The sequence below is a fragment of the Engraulis encrasicolus genome, chromosome 4, assembly GCF_034702125.1.
Source record: "Engraulis encrasicolus isolate BLACKSEA-1 chromosome 4, IST_EnEncr_1.0, whole genome shotgun sequence".
In the NCBI taxonomy this organism is placed as follows: Eukaryota; Metazoa; Chordata; class Actinopteri; order Clupeiformes; family Engraulidae; genus Engraulis; species Engraulis encrasicolus.
Window position 1 is genome coordinate 2,305,001 of NC_085860.1, and position 24,398 is coordinate 2,329,398.

General features: G+C 46.7%; 1 protein-coding gene across 1 annotated transcript in view; it reads right to left on the minus strand.

Moving 5' to 3' along the window:
• Nucleotides 1–24,398, minus strand: part of tle3a (TLE family member 3, transcriptional corepressor a) — a 46,500-nt gene that overhangs the window by 11,942 nt on the left and 10,160 nt on the right. Inside the window, exons 6-12 of the mRNA XM_063196501.1 lie at nt 17,499–17,561; nt 16,597–16,701; nt 7,439–7,640; nt 5,774–5,781; nt 2,328–2,450; nt 1,881–1,931; nt 1,416–1,556 (exon numbers count right to left, since the gene is read on the minus strand). Of these exons, the coding sequence (XP_063052571.1) occupies nt 1,416–1,556; nt 1,881–1,931; nt 2,328–2,450; nt 5,774–5,781; nt 7,439–7,640; nt 16,597–16,701; nt 17,499–17,561 (693 nt within the window). The remainder of the gene's footprint in view (nt 1–1,415; nt 1,557–1,880; nt 1,932–2,327; nt 2,451–5,773; nt 5,782–7,438; nt 7,641–16,596; nt 16,702–17,498; nt 17,562–24,398) is intronic.

The window sequence follows — 24,398 nt, forward strand, 5'->3', positions numbered from 1 at the left end:
GTCTGAGCGTGTGTGTGTCTGAGTGTGCATGTGTGCGAGGCAATGAGAGCAGAGCATGGTTAAAGGCGTGGAGTTATTAGCGCAGCAGCCACAGCTGATCTGACAGTGGAGGAGATGCATTAGCGCTGACATTTACAGATGTATTTAAGGAGCAAAGCTGGGAGCAGAGCAGAGCAGATCGGCCTTACCTCAACCCTCATCCCTCTCCCACCTCCCCGCCTCTCTCTTTGTCTCCCTCTCTCGCTCATACAAGCCAGCGCCCGCAAACGCACGCACACACGGATCCTGATTCCATCATAACCTCAACTCCTCCCCTACCCTCCCCCATGTCACACATATTCCCACAGTATCCTCTGTACTCTCATCAGAAAACAAACTCACACACACACATGCACACACATGCACACCCACACCCACACCCACACACACACACACAAACGCACAACACCTCTTGTCTAATCTTTATACAATCAGGCACATAATCCAACACTCATGTCACACATACTCCCAAAATTCCATTCGTAAAACCGCACACACAGACAAAAACACCAAAAACTCTTCTTGTCTTCTCTTTATAATATCGTGCACATAATACAACTAATACACGACTGCCGCAGGGTTTGGGGATATGTCAACAGTGCTAGGGGGAGGAAGTGCCCAAGTTAGCTGGATGTCTGCTGAAGGGGTAGAAAGCGGAGCATTCCAAATTGGGGATGTGGATTTGAGTGTGGACGCTAAACTAAAGCCTTTTCGGGGCTTTTAACTGGGTGCACTTATCCAGATGACTCCCTAATCCAGCTTTGTGAGAGCAGGGGGGGTGCCAGACACCACGAGCTCTGTACCACACACCACCACACAGGCGGAGACAACCCTGAGAGGCTGGTACAGTCTAGTAGCTGTTAGTCGTTTGGCAATGACACAACATTATATATGGAAGTCAATACCAATCTGGGGTCCGTTTCTCGATTCTTGTCTTTGCTAACCGTCTTAAGACCGTCTTACCGTTCCCTTTGATTTAGTAGTGAGCGTCGCTGTCGAGAGAGAGTTGAGTCCCTCTTACGAAGGACGTTGCTACCGTCGTTAGCAAAGACGCTTTCGAGATACGGAACCCTGGACCCTGTTTCACGAAAGCATCGTTGCTAACCAGTTAACAACTTAGTGAGTTGCCAATGGGAAATTGCATTGCAATCAAGTAAGTTGCTAACTTAGTTAGCAACGATGCTGTGGAGAAACGCACTCCAGATGTCACCGGTTCAAGCTTCAACAGAGTTTGCGACTCATGCCTGAAAGTGGCGCTCAATGTTGTGTGTGTGTGTGTGTGTGTGTGTGTGTGTGTGTGTGTGTGTGTGTGTGTGTGTGTGTGTGTGTGTGTGTGTGTGTGCGTGCGTGCGTGCGTGCGTGCGTGCGTGTCTTACGTGTCCGTGCTCTTTGTTCTTGGAGGAGGGAGTGCTTCCTGACGAAGCCACGGAGGCGGGGCTGTTGGGCGTGTCCTTCTTGGGAGGGCGGGGTTTATCCAGACCATTCTCTGGAGGCGAGTGGGCAGGAGTGGCTGGGTCCTGGAGACACAGACACACACACAGACACACATATTATACCCCAGCAACATTGGTCACAGACAAGAGCACTCAGAGTACATACCTCCAATGAGTCAGCTCAAATCAGCACCATAGTGCATACCAACATACTGCACAGTAGCAAACCAGCATACCAGAAAAAAATCAGGCTGACAAGCTCATGCGTTGGTGAGGTATTTTGCAAACAAAAAAAACAAATGCAAATTCTGGGCCAAAAAAAAACCAGCAGAGGTAATGATAGTATAAGCAGACTAATGCAAATCAGACCAAGATAGACATAATGACAACACAAAGACAGAAACGAACCTCATTGGACACGTCCACCACCAGGTCATCACTCTTGTCACCGTCACTGTCCTGCAGAAAAGAAGGGGAGGGGTTAGAGCAGCAAACTAGACTTAGAGCTACATACACAGTTAATACTGTGTCCAGTAGGGCATTTCAATCAGAGCAATAAAATGGACAATATCAAAAAATAAAGCCCCCCATCTCTGTGTGTGCATGTGTGTGTGTGCTTTGTGTCCACTGCGTGCGTGCGTATGTTCTGTTGGCTATATATTGTATGTGTGCGCTGATGTGTGTGTGTGTGTGTGTGTGTGTGTGTGTGTGTGTGTGTGTGTGTGTGTGTGTGTGTGTGTGTGTGTGTGTGTGTGTGTGTGTGTGTGTGTGTGTGTGTGTGTGTGTGTGTGTGTGTGTGTGTGTGTGTGTGTGTGTGCGCGTGTGTGTGTGGTCGTGTAATGGATGTCCACTCACGTATCGGCTCATGTTGTCCTTCTCGTCCACTTTGCGCTTCTTGGACTCCAGGCTGTAGTCAGAGGAGCCCCGATGCTTCTCGCTCGCCGTGCGCAGGCTGTCCGACGGCGAGATGGAGTTATTCTGCAGGAGAGACCAGGAAGCACACAGTGAGAAGGACATTCACACCTCACTGATTGAACGAGAAATGGAGTTTGTGTGCACCACAACAGGTGAGAGCAGACAGAGTTTGCAATTCAGCTTATTATTTACAAGGGGCAGCTTAAGCAAGAAAGGATGCTTTGTATCAGGCTATACAAAAGATTTTCTAGGTTTCTAACCTCTCCCTTTCAAACGTCTGTGATTATACCACAATCATGCACATTTCCAACAGCAGGACACTTCCTCCATTACAATTTCCAAAACATCTCGCAAATGTTAACCGTTACGGGTCAATGACATCTTTTAATAAGAACTGCAACTCGTTTCTTTTGTGAGACCTAAATTGGCTCAAGTCAACAAACCCACCTGCAAACCATTGCAGAGATTACTTTGAAAGATATGACAAAAGCTGTGCTGTTACAGCGTTAGGGAAAACACTTTCTATGCGTGTGAGAGAAGCAGAGAGAAATGCCAAACTTGAGTTGATTGCCTTTAATCCCCCTCTTCCCAAACAACCGCTATCAGAAACTGACAGGTACTACTGCAGCTGTTGTTTTTGTCACAGAGCCAAACCCGGAAGCGAGAAGCGGCTGTGTGTGTGTGTGTGTGTGTGTGTGTGTGTGTGTGTGTGTGTGTGTGTGTGTGGTGGTCTTGGCTCTTATCAATCCACAAACTGCACTGGCTTACACTTGGGAGGGAAAAGGGAAGTCCTCTGAGGCCTATTCATTCTAATCAGACTGGTCAGAAAGCAAACACACACAACACAATGAGCACAGAGAGAGCGCCAGAAGAATCCACGTCATAATCAACAACAAGCGCCCAGACTAAACACACAAGAATGTACTGGCTGCACAACAAAGCAGGCGCACGCACACACACACACGTCTCTAACTAACACAAACACTTTCATACATCTGTAACACACACACACACACACACACACACACACACACACACACACACACACACACACACACACACACACACACACACACACACACACACACACACACACACACACACACACACACACACACACACACACACACAACACCCAACTCCCCACCACACCCACGCATTAATGTGTGAAGTTTCAGAACAAGACAACAGTCCAAACAGCCTAATAGGTTGAAAATGAATCAACTCGGCCCGATAGGGAAAGTTGACCTGCTCTGTGTTCTGTGTAATGTTCTTGTGCGCAAGCTAAATGGAATAAAAATACACGCTAGACCATCTGGATATTGCCGGCTAATTTGGTTGCTAACGCATTCTGAACATCAATCCATTATGCAAATGAGCTTATTTGAAGCGTGTTATGCTCAATAAACTGTTTGATACCCTGTGAACTTTTGCTGCGCGTCAAAACAGATTATATTATTTGTTGTCCACATAAACTGAGCGCAGCCTTGCCAGCCGCCCTTGGCAAGCGGATGCAAGTTAATGCAAGAGGCCGGGCTGGCCAACGAGATGTCGATTTCAACGAGTCAACAAATGTGTCTGGGAAGCACAGGGGAAAGGCTCAGGAAAGCAGAAAGCAGAAAAGCTTGCTGCACACGCACAGACAGGCACCGCCATGTCTCTGCCCACGACCTAAGCACAGTAGTGGGTCTGGGCGACCTGACAGGAGTCCTGTGTGTCTTTGGCCGCTCTCTCTCCCTCTGGCATTGCCCATACACTAGCCTGAGCCCTGCTTTGAGGAGCTGCTCAGTGATGCCCCCTTAGACTGGCACAACAGAGATGATCCCTCCCCTTGCAAACACCACACATGACAAAACTTGACAGATCTCTCTCACACACACACACACTTGGACCAACATTCAGAGCTGCAATACAGACAGACAGACAGACAGACAGACAGACAGACAGACAGAGACAGACAGACAGACAGACAGACAGACAGACAGACAGACAGACAGACAGACACACACACACACTGAAGAACCAGTTCAGATCAAAGCTCAAGCTCACAACTAAACACACCATCTCTCATCCAGTCTTGTATAAAACTACAGCATGGCATCAAATCACGCGCCCACTAATCGTCTCATCTTTAGTCTGCCTGTCTTTCCAGTCCACTGCCACCATGTGCTGCTGGCGACCTCCCTCACACACACTTTCACAAACTCAAGCCAGCGTGCAACTATTATACAAATCATCACCCACAATGACACCTCTGCATCCCTATGTCTCTCTCACACACAGGAAATACACACAGGCGCAGAAAAGTACACGCAAACACTCAGACACACGTGTACACATTCATATAGACAAAAGTGCACAAGAGCCACACACGCAGACAAACACACACACATGCGCAAACAAACGCACACTCACATAGACACAACATACACACAGGCAAAACAAACACAAACACACACAGGCAAACGTACACAAACACACCCATCTGAGCGGTTTAAAGTCTGGGAGGATAAATGCTTCTTACAAGGGCAGGCACAGGAGGAGAAAACAATTCAGTGTCAGCACTCATCCATATTTATATTTATACAGAGGGAGGAGGAAAGGAAGGAAGGAAGGATCGAGAGAGAGAGAGAGAGAGAGAGAGAGAGAGAGAGAGAGAGAGAGAGAGAGAGAGAGAGAGAGAGAGAGAGAGAGAGAGAGAGAGAGAGAGAGAGAGAGAGAGAGCGCGCGAGAGAGAGTCATAGAGAGTCATAGAGAGACAGAGATTAACACGCCTAACCGCTACAGAGGGAGGGAGGAGCAAGAGAGTGAGAGGGAGAGCAAGAGGGAGAGAGAGAGAGAGAGGAACGGAGAGAAAGCAAGAGCGGAGGAGCGCGAGTGTGTATCCGTGTCTGGGTGTGCCTAAGCCGTCTTTAATTGTGATGAAATTATAGTGGAGTTAATCCTGACGCTGTTACGACTCATTTCCCCTCTGAAGGAGACTACAGGCCCTCTGTATCAAACCTCATTTCCATGTTAAAGCTACTGGCACCATGCACCACACACACACACACGCGCGCATGCTCAATTCCAAGATCAGTGTCTCACACACACACACACACACACACACACACACACACACTTTTGAATACACACAGACACAAGTGCACATCCAGACAAATGTGCACAAATATGCACACACAAATCCACAAACAAATACATCTGTAGAGATGTGCACACATCCACATTTAATCACCACTGGCATGACTAATATGCATTGAAGCCTCTGAAACCTCAGTACAGTTGTCAAACCAGGGCATCACTACATTCCATTCCCACATTTTCAAGACACACACACACACACACGCGCGCGCGCACCAAAGCACACGAAAGGCGGGTTGACTTACCGTGCTCTCTGTAGTCATCATCAGAGACAGCCCATCGCAACGTCAGATGAGCAGAGGGCAAAAGAAAGAAAGAAAGAGAGAAAGAAAGAGAGAAAGAGAGAAAGAAAGGGACAGAAAGAGATGGAGTGGCACAATGAGGAGAAATGGGGAGAGAACAGATACAAGTCAGTAAATCCTAACTGACATCAACAACACAGATTTGTTTACACAGTCCTGTGTGTGTGTGTGTGTGTGCGTGTGCGTGTGCGTGTGCGTGTGCGTGTGCGTGTGCGATATTTAGGCAGGGAGACAAAGTGTGTGTTTATGAGAGGGAGGTAGTCCCATCGCTGCGTCTGCTCCTGGGGCTGCTGCACACATCAGTCTGACTCTCTGCTCTGCACTGCTCTGCTCTGAGCCAGCCAGTCAAGTCCAGTCTGGCGGGTCTTCAGCGCCGTGTCCTTTGGCTGACCTCTCTCTGGCCCGACATGGAGAGTATGAGTGGCCTGAAGAAAAATGCTACGCCGCCTGAGCACTTGGCTTGCTCTTGGATAACTCCTCTTCAACTTGTCTTAACTCCTATGCTAATGCCATCATGCTACTGCCGCCTAATAACCACCACATGGAAAGCTCAGCTTCAATTTGCCTCCTTCTCATATCCTATACAATCGTGTTAACGCTGTTTGATCACTTGGCCTGCACATAGACGGCTCAGCTCCAACGTGTCTCCTTCTCGTACACAGTCATGGTAGCGACGCCCCGCGTGATTGCTTGCCCTGCACATGGACAGCTGAGCTTCAACTTACCTCCGTCTCGTATACCTCTACCAGCATGCCTCGTCTAAAACAGTCTGCGGGTGTTTATTATGCAGGGGCGTATTTTCAAGAGGATGCGCAGTGTGAACACCGGGGTCAATTTATTTCCCAAATAAACGATTAATTATTCATAAAGGCTGGCCTGCATTATTCAGAGAGAAGAGCACGCACGCGCACGGGCACACACACACACACCTCAACTCAAGCGTGGATCGTTGACTGGCCGCTCTTGTGGTTTTGTTTATTTTACTTCTATTCAATTTCTCAGGTCACCATAGAATGACTATGTTTGAGTGAATGTTGGTGTTTTCTATGGTGGCAGTCGTTTTGTGGAAAGAGTAGAAGTGTAGTTCCGCTTTGAAAATGTATTCAGGTCATACAACGTTTCGACCCAACAGGGTCTTCATCAGGCATTGACGGTCGAAATGTTGTATGACCTGAATACATTTTCAAAGCGGAGCTACAGTGTGCGGACTTCTACTCTTTCCACTATCAGATGCGCCTTTGTCCTGTACCTGACCTCTGAGATGGGATGTTTATACTCTTTCTCTTATGAAGAGCAGTTGTTTTGTGACATGAATTTTCAAAAGGAGAATGACCAACTCCTGATCAGTCAAGAACACACAAAAAAGCAAAACTATTTCCGACCGACTAGACTTACTCAGTTGAGCATGTGAATATAAATAGTAGCCTTGTCCCTGCCCTCAACTAGGGGTGATCTTTGTCTTATGCTCTTGTTGAATTAACTTGTGTCACAAAAGTATGATTCCCCCCCTGCATACTCCAACTAACAACTACTACAGGAAAGACAAACACAAAGACAAGTCGCCTGTAATAATGATAATAAAAAGATTTCCACAGCAGGTAAACTGACCTCGGTGCTCCAGGTCGTGGTGGTTCTTCTCGTCCTTGACAGGCAGGTGTGCCTGGCTGCCCAGCGCTCCGAGCGCCAACAGCCCCGATCCCGCGCCCGTCACTGGGGGGATGCCGGGAGGCGGCAGCCCCGAGGGGTGGGGGGGCAGCGCCACGGCACCATGGGCAGCATGGGAGAGGTGCTGCGCCTGCAACTGCTGCTGCTGTTTACAGAGAGAGTGATAGAGAGAGAGAGAGAGAGAGAGAGAGAGAGAGAGAGAGAGAGACAGAAAGCGAGTAAAAGAGTAAGAGTGACAGAGAGCAAAGAGCAAGAAAAAGAATGAAAGAATAAGAGAGACGGGGAGGAAGAGAAAAATGGAAAGAGAAAAACAAAACACAAAACAGAGTGGGCAAGAGGGAAAACCACAGCACGGCAGCGTATGCCAGAATACTAATAACATGAACACGCGCATGCAACAAATCAATAAGAAATTAGCACTAACATGCACAGCTCCATGCCCATCTACTCACATGCTTAACCCACTTATGTGCAACATGCAAACACAATCACACAATCACAATCACACAGCGTGCATACAGCCACAGTGCCAGAAACACATTCATTGCATGCACACATGTAAACTATGGCATGCATGCCCCATCAACTATAGCCTACATGTAAATGCACTCAGACACATCCTCACACATCCACACACATCCACACACATCCACACACATCCACACACACACACACACACACACACACACACACACACACACACACACACACACACACACACACACACCCTTCTCTCCTGTTAGAACGGTCTAACTTCTCTTTCCTCATCTACTCCTTCTAGTTTGCTTGCCTTGTACACACATATAGACCCAACATTATAATCCAGCTGTGTGTGTGTGTGTGTGTGTGTGTGTGTGTGTGTGTGTGTGTGTGTGTGTGTGTGTGTGTGTGTGTGTGTGTGTGTGTGTGTGTGTGTCCAAGCCATTAACACCTTCGCACATCTCTGGCAGTCATGCGGTGGGTCTGGTTGTGTGTGTGTGTGTATGTGTGTGTCAGGGTGTTGAGTAACAGGGTGTGGAAGTCATGGTGATCTGGCCAGAGCAGAGATTAACACTGTGAAAAATAGAACCGCAGGGGGCATGTGCGTGCGTGCGTACAAATTTTGCAGCAGCCAGCCACACAACACCTCAACCACACACAAGGCAGCCTGCACACGCACAACCAGTACAGGACAGGTGCACATATAAACCCGAAGTTACAGCATAGCTAGCCACAAAAGACTCAAACCATGTGAACCCCATCTACAGTGAGGAGAATAAGTATTTGATACCTTGCTGATTTTGTTGGTTTGCCCACTAATAAAGACATGATCAATCTTTAATGTTAATGATAATATGTATTCTAATATGGAGAGACAGAATATCAAAAAGAAAATGCAGAAATTAACTCTAAAGAATATATAATAATTGATTTATATTTAATTGAGGGAAATAAGTATTTGATCCCCTGCCAACCATTAAGAGTTCTGATCCCGCAGATCAAATGGCACTTCCAATCAACTTGTTATCTGAATTGAACACACCTGTTAATAGTAACCTACACAAAAGACACATTGAATCTGCAGAATCAGTCCATAGAATCAGTCAATCAATCAAACTAAACTCGCCAACATGGGACAGACCAAAAAGCTGTCAAAGGATGTCAGGGAAAAGATTTTAGAACTCAACAAGGCTGAAATGGGCTCCTGGATATTAAAGAGCAAACTGTTGGTGCATTTCTTCCCAATTTTAGGACATACAAAATGATCATCAATCATCAATCTTAGGCCTGTCTCTGGTTCCATACCAGATTTGACCTTGTGGGAATTTAATAACCAGAAAAAAAGGAGATAAAGCACATTAAAACTGTATGGGAGGAGCTAGGAAATGATTTCAAGGCAGCTGGGACCTTTATCACTAAGAAAACTATTGGAAACACTTGATACCACAGCGGATTAAAATCCTGCAGTGCATGTATGGTACCCCGGCTTCAGAAGGAACCTGTTCAGGCTCACCTGAGGTTTGCCAATGAACATCAAACTGGATTAGGATATGATTGGGAGGTGCTGGAATCAGATGACACCAAAATCAAACTGTTTGGCATTAACACAGCTCGATGTGTATGGAGGAAGAGAAATGCTGCCTATGATCCCAAGAACAACACCTTCTCCAACATCATAAATGAAAGTGGTAACATAATGTTTTGAGGTTGTTTGTCTGGCCAAGACACAGGACAACTTCACATCGTCAAGAAATGGATGGAGGGAGACATGTAAACGTACAATGCTGCATGCCAACCTCTTTCCCACCACCACTAGACTGAAGGTGGGTCATGGATTGGCGTCCCAATATGATAATAATCCATAACATACAGCCCAAGCAACGAAGGAGTAGCTCAAGCAGAAGCACATTAAGGTCATGAAGTGGCCTAGACAGTTTCCAAACATTAACCCTATAATAATACTGTGAAGGGAACAGAAGCTCTCATTTGGCAAGCTACAGTCATACAACTTAAGTGATTTAGAGATGATCTGCATAGAAAAGTGGACAAAAATCCTTTCTAATATATCCACAAACATTGTCATTAACTGAAAGAAACATCTGACCTCTGTATGAGAAAACAAGGGCTTTGCCACCAAGTATTTTGTCTTCTTTGACTAGAGGGGTCAAATACTTATTTTCCTCAATGGAATACAAATCAATTACAATATATTCTTCAAAGTTATTTTCTGGATTTTCTTTTTGATATTCTGTCTCTCCATATTAGAATACATTGTATCATTAATATTATAGAATGATCATGTCTTTATTAGTGGGCAAATCAACAAAATCAGTATGGGATCAAATACTTATTTTCCTCACTGTATGTGAACCCAGCTATAGGATGACTGCAAAGCACAATGGGAGAAATCTGTCCCTCCCTTGCACGCACGCACGCGCGCAGTGCGCAAACACACACACACACACCCACACACACCAATTACCCTGACAGAGCTGTCAAGCTGACAAGGGGCACGCAAGTCCCCTCAGAGGTTGCCAGCTTATGCTGCTTCTTAAGGGCACGCAGCAATCCCACTAGCACTGACAAACTCACAGCAGCTGTGACTGACTGACTGACTCTGTGTGTGTGTGTGTGTGTGTGTGTGTGTGTGTGTGTGTGTGTGTGTGTGTGTGTGTGTGTGTGTGTGTGTGTGTGTGTGTGTGTGTGTGTGTGTGTGTGTGTGTGTGTGTGTGTGTGTGTGTGTGTGTGTGTGTGTGTGTGTGTGTGTGTGTGTGTGTGTGTGTGGTGTACAGGTGTTCATTCGAGAAAATTATACATGGTGACAGGATGTATGTGCAAGGAAAAGGCATTTTGTGAGCAAATAATCATTTTCGGGCTGGATTGCAGAGAGTCGCGCTTGCATTTATATGTCAAGAGGATGAACAAGTACGTTAGAGCAGATACCACTGACAGATAAATGTGTGTACTTGCTCAAACTAGTATTTGTGTGTGTGTGTGTGTGTGTGTGTGTGTGTGTGTGTGTGTGTGTGTGTGTGTGTGTGTGTGTGTGTGTGTGTGTGTGTGTGTGTGTGTGTGTGTGTGTGTGTGTGTGTGTGTGTGTGTGTGTGTCCACCCTCTAACATGAATATTTGAGTGTGTGAGTGTGTGACGGGCTCCAGCTGAAAGCCACTCAAGCTGAAAGAGGCTCCATTTAGAGTCGGGTTAAATAATACTTAAACCCCGAAGCACATAAAACAGGAAACATGCCCATAAAATTAAAGCAAAAAAAAAAAAAAACTTGCTGATGGATCACCCCACCACTCACACCACTTCAATTATTCAAGTACTATTATGGAATGTCCTTTACACCTCCCTTGTACAAGAACTACCACACACACACACAACTTAATAGGGATCCCATTTCAACACCGGCCATTTATGGACATTCTTTAGAGAGGTTGAAATGAGTTCCCTCACATCCTTAGACATGGGCACCCACACACGCAGACACACACGCACACGCCTCGGCTCAAAGCACAAATGGGTAGGTGTTATTAAGCATGTACGAAAAGAAAAAAAAACATGACGGTCCAACCTTTGCGAATTACCACGGGGTCACCATTACTGCGCGGCGGGTAAATATCAATAGCTGGGAGCTTATTTATCAGGCTGGGCCGCAGCAGACGCTTGGCCTTTTCACTAGAGTCAAATCATTAAGATGTCTGGCTGCCAGACAGACAGACAGACAGACAGACAGACACACAGGCCCGACTCTGCTCAGCTCTGCTCTGCTGGGGACGGACACATGCGCGGCGGCTGTAATTGCTGCCGTGCTCGCCCGACCACGTTGGCTATTTGCACAGCTGCCTCTGTATTAAGGAGAAAGGGGACCTTTGGAGAAATGGCACACACGCACACGCACACACAAAGAACAGGGGCGGTGGGGGGGGGGTTCAGACAGACACGAAGCAGTAAGGGTCACGCTGTGGGATTTGAATCAACAACCTTGGAACGTCCATCGCCGCCACCCCCGACTCAAACTTCAGCTTGGCTTATGTCGATTATGGGGTATTATATTTGAGGGGGGGGTGTATAAGAAGCTGAATGAGTGAGTGTGAGATGGTGAATATCTATGTGAGAGACAATGATAATTAGAGTGGGATTTGACAGCATGGACAAAGGTAGAAATGTGGACGAGCAAAAACTAGGGGAGGGCAGGAAACAGAAGAGCGAATGATGAAGAGATAAAGGCAATGGTGTGTGTGTGTGTATGTGTGTGTGTGTGTGTGTGTGTGTGTGTGTGTGTGTGTGTGTGTGTGTGTGTGTGGTGGAGTATTGCTGATGAGTGACCACAGGGGAAATTAAAAGCTGCGCCGGATAGCGAGTGAGCAAAAGAGAGCGAAAGAGAAAGCGAGTGAGCGAGAGAGAGAGAAAAAGAGAGAGAGAGAGCAAGAAAGAGAGAGAGCAAGAAAGAGAGCGAGCGAGCGAGAGAGAGAGAGAACGAGTGAGAGAGCATTAGAGAGAGCATTAGAGAGAGCAAGAGAGAGCAAGAGAGAGCAAGAAAGAGCAAGAAAGAGCAAGAAAGAGCGAGCGAGAGAGAGAGTGAGAGAGAGCGTGGGGGGGATTGCAGGGGAGGGGAGGCCCACGGCCAGTTGCTGGCTGCCTGGCACTAACGAGCCTCTGATGTGTGCTTGAGCGTGCGTACAATCACCCAGAGCCTCATTAGTGTCCCCACTACCACCCCCATGGCAGCCAGCAAAGCAGCCAGCAAAATAAATAACTACCGGAAATAAATAGAACCAAGGGGAGGAGGACGAGGTGGATGAGGAGGAGGGGGAGGAGGACGAGGTGGAGGAGGAGGAGGAGGGGAGGAAAGGAAAAGGAAAGCAGGTGCCGTCACACCAACACTATAGAGGCTGGAATGCTGAGAGGGGAAAAATGTGGAGAGGGTGAACATTGTGGAGAATTAGCAGGGTGCAGAGAGCATTAAGGCCTGAACACACACATTGGTTCCGGCAGCATGACTGTGTAATCACAAATCTGATGGTTCAGTCAGTGTGTGCCTGAAGCAAAACTATCAAGTGTCAGGAATCTTATGCTTTGAAGCTATTGCACTTCAGAGCAGACGTGCAAAACCTTTGCATTCAGGGAGGTCTATGAATGTGAGGGGAAGACTGGCTCTGAGGTCTACGCTCACATCTCATTGACACACACAGGCAGAGTTTGCTGCTGGTGTTTGGGGTTGTGTGGAAAACAATGGATTGGAACGTGGGAAGCCCAGTGCTCCGCACTCAGTCGGAACTCGTGCAAGAGAGCGCCTTGATGTGGACTTCTGGATTGCTCCTTTGTTGAAAACGGTCCTTCATAGAATGCTTTGCATGGCACTTCCTTCCTTAAAGGGGTACTCGGCAAACAGAGCGCCTCCTCTTATTCATGTTGCCCGTGCAAAGCCCTGCACTTAATCCAGCAGCCATCTGTGAGAGTGGAGCAGGAAGGCTGCCAAGCACATGCATGCTTTACATTCATTTGAAAAGGAGCAGAGGGGGGCGGATATGAAGGACATCTTCAAATCACTAACAGGCTAATTTGGGATGTGATGGACGTAGGGGACACTCAGGAACTTCTACTCTCACTATGTCTCTGACAGAAAGGCAGGCAGGCTGACAGATAGACTAGCAGCCCCACACAAACATACATAGATATGAAAGTCAGTGTGTGTGTAGAGTAGTTCAAGTCCTAAAAAAACAGGTCCATTTAAAAACTGGGTACTAGGCCGCCCATTAACTTGAAGCCCACTGAAATATGGACGCGCCTAAACATAAAAACAAAACAAACACTCTAAACAAACATCACAAGGGATGCTTTGCCAACTAAATAGGCAAAAATATGCAGATGAGCTTTTGAAAATCAAACAAGCCTCACCAGCATTTGTAGCCCAGCATACATAGACGCCACACGCACGCACAGAAGCACGTACGCACGCACAGAAGCACGCACACACGCACAGAAGCACGCACATACGCACAGAAGCACGCACGCACAGAAGCACGCACGCACAGAAGCACGCACGCACAGAAGCACGCACGCACAGAAGCACGCACGCACAGAAGCACGCACGCACAGAAGCACGCACACACAGAAGCACGCATACACACACACTCCAAGCTGCTGATGGTGGGAGGGGAGAGAGGGCCATCTTGAGGCCTGCGATCAAAGCGGTGGCTGCGGCCGGCAGCATCGGCTGCCCCAGATGCATCCCATTAGCGCCCCGCATTCGCCTCTCCTCCTCTCCATCCTCCACCACCCCACTAGCAGCCTAGCAACTAAGGCGAGGCTGCCCGGCACTACAAGTGGACCGCACGTCTAGCAGTACACCAACAGCGGTTTGAGCAGAGCTGAGGTATTCTGTCCATGCTATGCTTGACCAGATTTATCTACATTTACCACCCTGCCTCCCTTCTCCATCGTCACCCCATTGGCAGCTTAGCAACACAGCGCTAGGGAGAGTCTAGATGAGGCTGACCGCCACCGTTACTGGACCGCTCATCTAGCAACATGCTACAGGCCACAGGGGACTTGCACGGCACCAAGTCTGGATAACTAACAGTGCACACAGCCTGCCACCCTCACCTCAATATCACCAGACTGCAGGTTGCATGCTAGAATAGACTTACCTACACCACACTGGGCAATCATCATTAGGGGTGTAAATAATAATCGATATGTATCGATGCATCGATCCTACGGCCGGCGATCGAATCGAATCATATCGTATCGTGAAGCATTCTTAAGTATCGAAAATATTCAAATCACTGACTTAAAAAAATCGGCATCGAATCGTATCGTCATGGAGGCTGTGATTTACACCCCTAATCATCCCACAGTAGGATAATGTTAAGGAAATTAATTAAACTAATTCATTCCACAGATAACAAGGGGGTTGAGCGGCAGTGACACCAGATTATTAACTGCCCACCCTGGTATCGCGCCATCACTAGAGAGGAATTCTTCTGTCCATGCCATGCTGGGCAAGACTTAAATGCACTCATTTCAAAGCTTCTTGGATTTCTGCCTTTGTTTCTTGTTCTTTGATTTTTTTTTAAAGAAACACCCACTGTAAGACAGGTAGAGACAATTAACTTGATCTAAAAAGAAAACAGTCTATTGGGGGTTGGGAGAAAGTTGGGTATGTGCGCATGTTTTAACAGTTCCACTAAGCTTTCCAAATAAATCTGTACTCTGGTAGTAGTCATGGAGTAAGCTGTGGGAAGTCTGGGGTTAGTGAGGGTTTGGTGTTAAGGCCCTCAATTGAATTCCAATACTGGCAAGCATTAGCATTCTCCATCCCTACCTCTTCACTGCATTGGGGTGGGGTTTAGAGAGGAAAGGCAGGCTGGCACAACCCTCGACTGCAGTCATTTAATCAGCAGCAGAATAGAGTTGTGTGCCGTTTTTAATCACTTTTGCTGGACCACAGTTACAGTTCACACATGGGTGATCAATGAACACTAGTCTAAAAAAAGAAGAAGCAGAAGCCAGAGAGAAAGGGATTGCACAAACGAGGAGAGAAATAGAAGAGAGAGGGGAAAGACAGACACGGAAACGATGAGGGCAGGAAAATGAAGAGGAGACGAAATTAGGTGATGGGACAGGCGTCCATGAATGGAGAGAAAAGGAGGGAGAATGAGCGATGAGTGTATAGAGGAAATACAATGAAACACAAGACCAAGGCAAAGAACCATTTCTGATGAAGGTACTTCCATAAAATATGACCCTCTCATCTGGTTGTCCTTTCTCAGTGCCATCTAAAGCTTAGTTCTTTCATCTTCCTCAGCCTGTAGAATAGAAAAGCCATCCTCTCCCACTCTCTCAACCTCTCCCTCTGTGGACACAGCCTTGTGTCACCCCAGATCTATTCGCTGCCTGCGACTTCCTCTCCTCGGGCGCCCTGCTTTGCCCGTCTGTATGTAATGGCATGACCGATCCAGGTCAGTGGTGACTGAGGGCTCTCCTGAGCTAAGACGGCAGATCCTATTAAACAGAGCCCTTCTCTAAAAACAACCTGCTCAAGGCTTTTCTTAGGCGCATTGAGCAACACAAGCCCTGATTAGCAAACACATACACACAACTGCTGCTAAATATACAGCCCAGTAATGGCACACACACACACACACACTCTCGTTACAGATCCCTCCTCCACTTAGCTCTGAAATCCACCACTCGACACGTCCTCCCACACACACACACAGACCAGCATTAAATCACTCCACATTCATCAAATTATCATGCAGTCACTTCAACACAATCACACACACACAAAAACTACTCCAGTGAACAGGGGCAAAACTGCAAAATGCGTGGGCTGAGCCTCAATAGAGAGACTGCTGAGGCTGTAGACGGGTATATCGGGTTTGAGCACCCACAGACTGTCTAATTTACAAACACAGTCATGAGTCCTAACGTGCGTGTATGCGTGTGTGTATAAAGATGATGTTCATAAATCATTTTTTACCAGAGTCTACATCTCTGTGGTGTGTGTGTGTGCAGGTTTGCCCCTGTCCACTGTGTCTGAACACTACACTACACAGCACAGTGACGACACGACACAGAAGAAGAAGTGAATAAAAAGGGGGAATACACACGGTGAGAGGCAGATTGGGAAGTCCACGTACCCCGATGATGGCATTCAACTCAGTCATAGTCACCTGCTTAGCCCGCTCAACAGCCTGGGCCACCTGCTGCTGATGCTGGAGGACACAAAGGGAACAACACGTTAAGGTCAATAGACATACAACAGACATGCACCACGCACGCACGCACGCACACAGACACGCACACAGACACGCACACAGACACGCACACAGACACGCACACAGACACGCACACAGACACGCACACAGACACGCACACAGACACGCACACAGACACGCACACAGACACACACAGACACACACAGACACACCCTGGTTTCTGACCAATGATCCAATCAGCAATAGTATATAGAGTATATAGAGTCGCATGTGCAAGACTAAAAAGAAGAGAAGAGAATAGAAGAGAAGGGAGGGTTGCATTGAGAGGTAGAATTATACAAGTAGCAGGAGGAGAGTAAACAGCAGAAATCTATGAGAACGAGAGGTATGGGGAAAGGCAGAGGGAGGACAGAGGTGAGAGGCAGGGGATGGTGTGAAGAGAAAGAAGAAAAAGAAGGGAAAGAAGGGTGTAGAGACAAATGAGAGAAATTAAGACAGGAAAGTGGGGATGATTAAACCAGGCTAAATTAAGGTGGTCATAAGAACAACAACCTTTACCAAGTTACTCCTCACATTTTCATTTAAGCTACTTGTTCACTTAGTTCAGCCAATAATGTTATGCAAGCTCTGCAAGCTTTGACTTCAAATGCAGTAACTTTCACTGCAGGCATAACACACTTGACTTAAGAAAAAAAAATCAGTGAGAACAGAATATAGTCATGAGGCTACTAGTCTATAAAGGCTCCAATTACTACCACACAGGCCCCCGGGCACTTCAGGCTGCTCCAACTTACCTCTTGAGACAGAAAAGGCATAATCTGGGCCAAAATTGCATTCAGCCTCTTAGCAATCTCCGTCTGTTGGAAAAAAAGTAGAGAAAAAAGCAGAGAGAGAGAGAGAAATGAAAACGGATGTTGCAACTGCAGTATTGAAAATCCCCCTCCATATCCCTTCCCCTTTTAGTGTTTACTACGATTAAGTCAATTAGCATGGCAATCAGCAGCGCTTGACTTGGCCCACTCTACACTGTGCAATATTGACATGTGAAATACCTCTCGCAAGCCAAGAGGAGAAAAGTGGAGAGAGAGAGAGAGAGAGAGAGAGAGAGAGAGAGAGAGAGAGAGAGAGAGAGAGAGAGAGAGAGAGAGAGAGAGAGAGAGAGAGAGAGAGAGAGAGAGAGAGAGAGAGAGAGAGAGAGAGATAAAAGAGTGTACAGCTGTGCTAAGTGAACAACACTCCTCCACACAGGAAGAGGGGGCGGTATGTTGACCAGGGCAGTCCTAATGGGATAGACCTTTCTCCTCATCCCACTCACAACCGAGTGTTGACAGAGGACTGAAGATATTTGTTAGCAGGACTTAGCACCATACCTCCGGTACATGCCAACTCTAGTCGCCCCACCAACCGTGTGTCACCACTAACCTAACTGTAAATCGAACAAGTGCACCAACATGGAACATTTGCAGAAAACACTGGAAGGATCAGGTGTCTTGAGAGAATACCAAACACGGAATCCTAACACGCGCACGCACACGCACACGCACGCACGCACGCTAGCACACACACGCGCGCTCGCGCACACGCACACGCACACGCACACACAAAATGCCTCACACACACAAATCACACAGTGCTAACAACAGGTCAAGATTGGCATTGGTCAAAGAAACCCTTCAGTACGTTTCCTAGCTGCAATATCCCCTTCAATTAAGTCGACACACCCCAACAGCCACACAGAAATACGGTACTCCAACACAAATTCAGGCCAAATGCATAATCCATACTTAAGTTATAAAACCCAGCCTACTAGCTAAATCTCTGCTTGTTCACGACTCTACGTGCACACAAATCGTTTGCAGACCTCGGTTTCATCTTGCGGTAATTAAGATAATCATCTATCCATTTGGTAACTGGTGTCCACGCTCATACAAATGTTGCACTGTAAGTACTAAGGCCTAAGGGCCCAACCTGTGATGGATTTGAACAAAGACTAACGCAGGAGCTTTGATGCAGCGTGAAGAAATGCACAAGTGTATTATGACAGTCTGTGTGTGTGTGTGTGTGTGTGTCTGGGTGTGTATGCATGGCTGCGTCTGTGGTTTCTTTGTTGACACATTCTTGATAGGAGTGTGAGCCAACCTCATTTAATGTGGGCATGCCAATTCCTTGTTCTAACTAGTCTCACGCACACAATTGCACACACGCACACTTTTTTCCCTCCCACTAGTATTCCATTTAACACGCGCACGCGCACACAAACACAGGCGCGCACACGCGCACACACACACACACACACACACACACACACACACACACACACACACACACACACACACACACACACACACACACACACACACACACACACACACACACACACACACACACACACACACACACACACACACACACACACGTCTCCATCCTCCTCCCTCATTTCCCAGCACCCCCCACCATTTCTTCCATTCAGATCTCCACGGGAGCCCAGCCTCCATTCTCCCCGCATCAAACTGCCTGCCTGACCAGGCGTTACCATAGCAACTGCAGAGAGAGCGAGAGAGAGAGAGCGAGAGAGAGAGAGAGAGAGAGAGAGAGAGAAAAATCTGCCCCCCACTCCACTCCAGCACTACCACCCCCACATCAATTCCCCACCTTCTCTCTCCAGCCCCCCCAAATCTATTCTAGCCCCCCTCTCCCTCTCTTCATCCTTCCCTCCCTCTATCGCTCTGGCCATCATTATGCAGATGGAGCAGGGGCCCCGGCAGTAACAGCCTGTAAAATCATATTAGGTGCTCAGGGGCAGGTCATTAAATTGAATTTTCGGGCCGTCGATCGCATGAGCGCTGCACGAGAGCGCTGGATAAAGAGAAGGAAGGCAGGAGAGATGAGAGGGGAGGGGAGGAGAGGGGGGGAGAGGAGAGGGGAGGAGACTGGAGAGGGGAGGACAGACTGGCTTGGGGGGGATTACATCTTTTCAACTAGCTCTGAACACACATGCCCCCCCCCCCACCCCCCCACAAAATATACATTTGGAATCACACATAATATGCAACACACACACAGACAGATGTGCTTTGATATACATAATATGCAAAGTAGAGGTGCTCCGATCACCATTTTTTGGCCCGATCACCGATACCGATCACCAAAAATCTTTATCTGCCGATCACCGATCATTGCCGATCACAGAAATTATTTCCTATTTTTTTAATAGCCTATTAATTATCCTTATTGAATATTTCTGCCCATAAACCAATCAATCTTAATTTGCACATGTCGCTTTCACAATGTAGGCCTATTATTAGGCTATTACTATTATGATTATTATTATTATTGTTATTATTATTATTATTATTATTATTATTAGGCTATTATTATTATTATTATTATCTTTCAGCTCTTTCAGACTAGTGTTGGTAATATAGCCTACAAGTAAGCTTAAGTCTACAGTATTAATCAATTTATAAGTTATTGCATATAATTACTAAACTATTTAAGATTGAATTGAAACTGAAACATTACATCAATTTATAAGTTATTGCATATAATTACTTAACTATTTGAGATTGAATTGAAGCTCAGACACCTGGATCTCAGTCTCTCGTCTTCTGCATACGAGAAAAAAACCTGTCGCTTTAAATGAGCAGCCTCGTGAGGAGAGCCCCTCCCCTCTCTGTCACTCACTGTCCACAGCTGTAGTGCTCCGCGACCGTTCTGCTCTCTCCCTCTCACTTCTGTCGCCGTTTGGCGTTTCAGCGACTATCAAACTAATCGACTGACTGTCAATTACAACTTTGAAAACAATAACGTTGGCATGCTTGTGCGGACAACGTGAACTTGTCGCGTGCTGACCGAGGCAACTACACAGGTTATAACGTAAAATGGCTAACGGGCGAGAAGTAGTCTATCGCAAATTACATTGTGACTGAAACACTTGAGATTCTACATACACAAAACAAGAAAAAAAAACTTCACTTGAAAGAACAGGGAACACGCACAACACAGCGTGTCTGCGAGGAAAGCTCTTTCTCTGTAACACTGTCATAGAATGTAGAATTCCCTGCACAGACTCATTGAGTTTCACCGTCCATTCTCCCTAGTTGCTGTTTGGTGTTGCAGCGACTACAAAACTAATGACCTGGCTGTCCATTAGGCTACAACTTTAAAAACAATACAGTTGATGATTGTTTTGGAAACGTTTAGTTGTTGCGTGCTGACAGGCTGTAACTCAAAATAGTGAACATGGCGAGACTGACACGTCATTCACAAATTACAAGCGTCATGTAAACTGCGCATGGATCGGAAAATCAGATCATTGTTGATGCAGATATGATTATAAATGGTGAAAATGAAGGAGGGAATTCCAAAAAGTTAAAGACAAGTAAAGATGCCTTATTTTGGTGCAGCAGCTGTGCAGAGCCAGCACCTAGGCTACATGCAGGCAGCGCCAGGTGTAAAGGCGAAATGGTTGCGTGAGGAATTTAATATCTCTGGATCGGTTTTTTGATCGGCATGTTTTTCCGATCACCGATCAGGCTATTTTTGGCCATTATCGGCCGAGCATGATCGGCTGCCGAGCAATCGGAGCACCTCTAATGCAAAGCAACGTAGACACACCAAACCAAACCCTCTCACGCACACGCACGCACACGCACACACACACACGCACACACACACACACACCAAGGGTGATAAAAGCAAGCGTGGCGTCACATCAGAGGAGCCAGTGACTGCTGCGGTGCCTTGACTGAGAGCCGGAGCCCAGTCAGTCAGTCAGTCAGTCGCCCTCCCTCTACCGCACATCTCCGTGACTGCATCAGTTCCATCACACGGCCAATTTAGGAGCGTGCGCAGGTTCACCGCTGGGTCACCAAGGAGACGCATACACAACAGATCACAGGCAGGCGCCGCCCGAGCGACCCAAACGATCCAACCAACTGCCACGGGGGCCATGCCTCATCCTGCCCCGACGACACACAGACACGCACGCACGCACACACAATATTATATACCCAATGAGTCACAGGTGTTGAAGCCAAGTGACATATTTTTTTTATTATTCATTCATTCATTCATTCATTCATTCATTCATTCATTCATTCATTCATTCATTCATTCATTCATATTATTCCTTTTGTCTGGCCAAGATTCACACTTGATCACAACCACCATCCTTCCATTAAAAAATTAAACAAAACCAAAAGAGTCAAAACACATCAAAACAAAAACAGCAAACAAAACACCCAAAACACAAATAATAGAAGATCTAGTCCTCACAATGTAGTATGTTGGCCCAAAATGTAAAAAAAAAGAAAAAGGGAAAAAAAGTGTCAGTGGGGCAAACTGAATGCTGCAGTTCAGCAACAGATCGACAGTAAGCCGGATAGGATATTACACCACATCAAAGAAGACCATCCGCCTTATACGTGAAAGCCCTTCGAGGACATTCCCCACATTCCACATGGGAAAACCTCAAATCCTCAATATCCCAAACTAGGCCAGGAATAAAAAAAGGATTCCACGCCATATAGCTATCCACAGTCATCCACGGCTGAAGACAGACTGAAAGAGTGAAACAGGTCCAAAATAAAAAGGTAGGTAGACAAGCGGGATTCTCTCAAAATGACTAGAGAGAGCACACACAGAAAAAGACTCAAGTTAAAAAAATAGACCACCGCTCCTGCTGAAAAAGGGTTTTACCTCAACAAAAAGGGTTGACGTTAGGGGAAAAAAAAGAAAGAAATATATCTATAACTGTATAATCCCTGTTTACAGAGATAGGTCTCGTCAATAGCACTCCAGCCAGCGTTTGACAGGATTTGTCCATTGGAGGGCCTGGAGAGCCTGCGTTGAGCACAGCATTCCTTACAGGCTTAAAGCCTGCGCTGACAGCTGGGCCCAGCCAGGGGAAAGGTCAATCAATTCAGACAGGCATGGGTTAGGGTTTTTTATCTTCTTTTTTTTAGGAATGCGTGTGTGTGTGTATGCATGTGTGTGTGTGTGTGTGTGTGTGTGTGTGTGTGTGTGTGTGTGTGTGTGTGTGTGTGTGTGTGTGTGTGTGTGTGTGTGTGTGTGTGTGTGTGTCCATGTGTTATTAAATACGCATTGGTGCAAGGGAGTATCTGGATGTATTTTTCAGGCACTTGTGTGAATCTCTCCGTTATTGAATGAGCATTTGTGCAAGGTTGTCTGAATGCATTTCGAAGGAAATATGAGCGTATCTCACTGTGTGTAATATTGAATGAGCATTTGTGCAAGGTTGTCTAAATGAATGTATTTTGAAAGAAACATGAGAGTATCTGTGTGTGCATATGTGTCTTTGTGGCAGAACGAACATTTGTGCATGGAAGTATGCATTTTAGTTATTCCATATAGATAAAGTACAGTATGTGTTCCTTAAAATGTTATCTTCTGTGATGGTGAAGGTGAGTGTGTGCCACTCTTTTTTTTCGGTTTTCTACTTCGTCCAGTAAACACTCCTGTCTAGCACATAGGAGCTTCTCAGGTGTGTGTGTGTGTGTGTGTGTGTGTGTGTGTGTGTGTGTGTGTGTGTGTGTGTGTGTGTGTGTGTGTGTGTGTGTGTGTGTGAATGAGACACAGCTACTATGAAGCAGATGAAAGCGCCCTATGGTTTTGAGTGGCGAGCTGTGTGCCGCTCTGTCGCACAATTACAGGTACTTGGACCAGTCTAGCAGCGCTTCAAGTGCACTCTCGGCCAAGCTGTCAATGGCACACACACACACACACACACACACACACACACACACACACACACACACACACACACACACACACACACACACACACACACACACACACACACACACACACACACACACACACACACACACACACACACACACACACACACCTTTGTCTGTTCCCATCTGCGGCTGCTACTGTCCAATGGAGAGTAGGCTTTATGAGTTTATGAATATGGAGAGAAACCAGCACACAGCCCCCAAGCCCTCGCATTCATTTGAGTCTGTGTGTATGTGTGCACCGTGCGAACAGACAGTGAGTAACTAAATGTTCATAAACGCAGTCCGATGCAAAAACATCACTTAATCCCGCTGGCCTTATACAGTTGTCCAGAGGTGCCATCATATAGATGAGAGGATGACCCTGACGCACTCACACACTCAAAGAATGTTTGTGTGTTGTGGCCAGCAGACGTGACTAAAAGGAAGACGTCTGCATGGTCCGGTGCAGAGTGAGACACACACACACACACAGTTAGGGTGCGTGCGTGCGTGCGTGCGTGCGTGCGTGTCTAAAAGTAAGATGTCAGGGTGTCGAGGTGCGGTTGATCTTGGCAGGCCTGTCGATGTGCAGCTGGGTCGGGGCAGGCAGGCGTTGCCAGCGCATCGACATCTGAGTTTACCTGCATTGATTCAGCCCAAGCAGCAAGCAGCACTGACACAAACACACACACACGTTCTGCTCTGCTCCCCACTCATTGGAAAACCAGAGGAGTCATGGATGGAGAGCAAGCAGGTGGAGTCTATTGACTGTAATGCCTATACTATTCGAAACACAAAACAACAAACCTGTATTTAAAAAAAAACCTCCTGTCACACAGACAAACAGAAAAGTGCATTGCAGAGATCACCAGTGCATTTAAGTGTGATATACAGTATGCAGAGAAGATGTAAAAGTGGAGGCTCTCATCCTCAACACACACACACGCACAC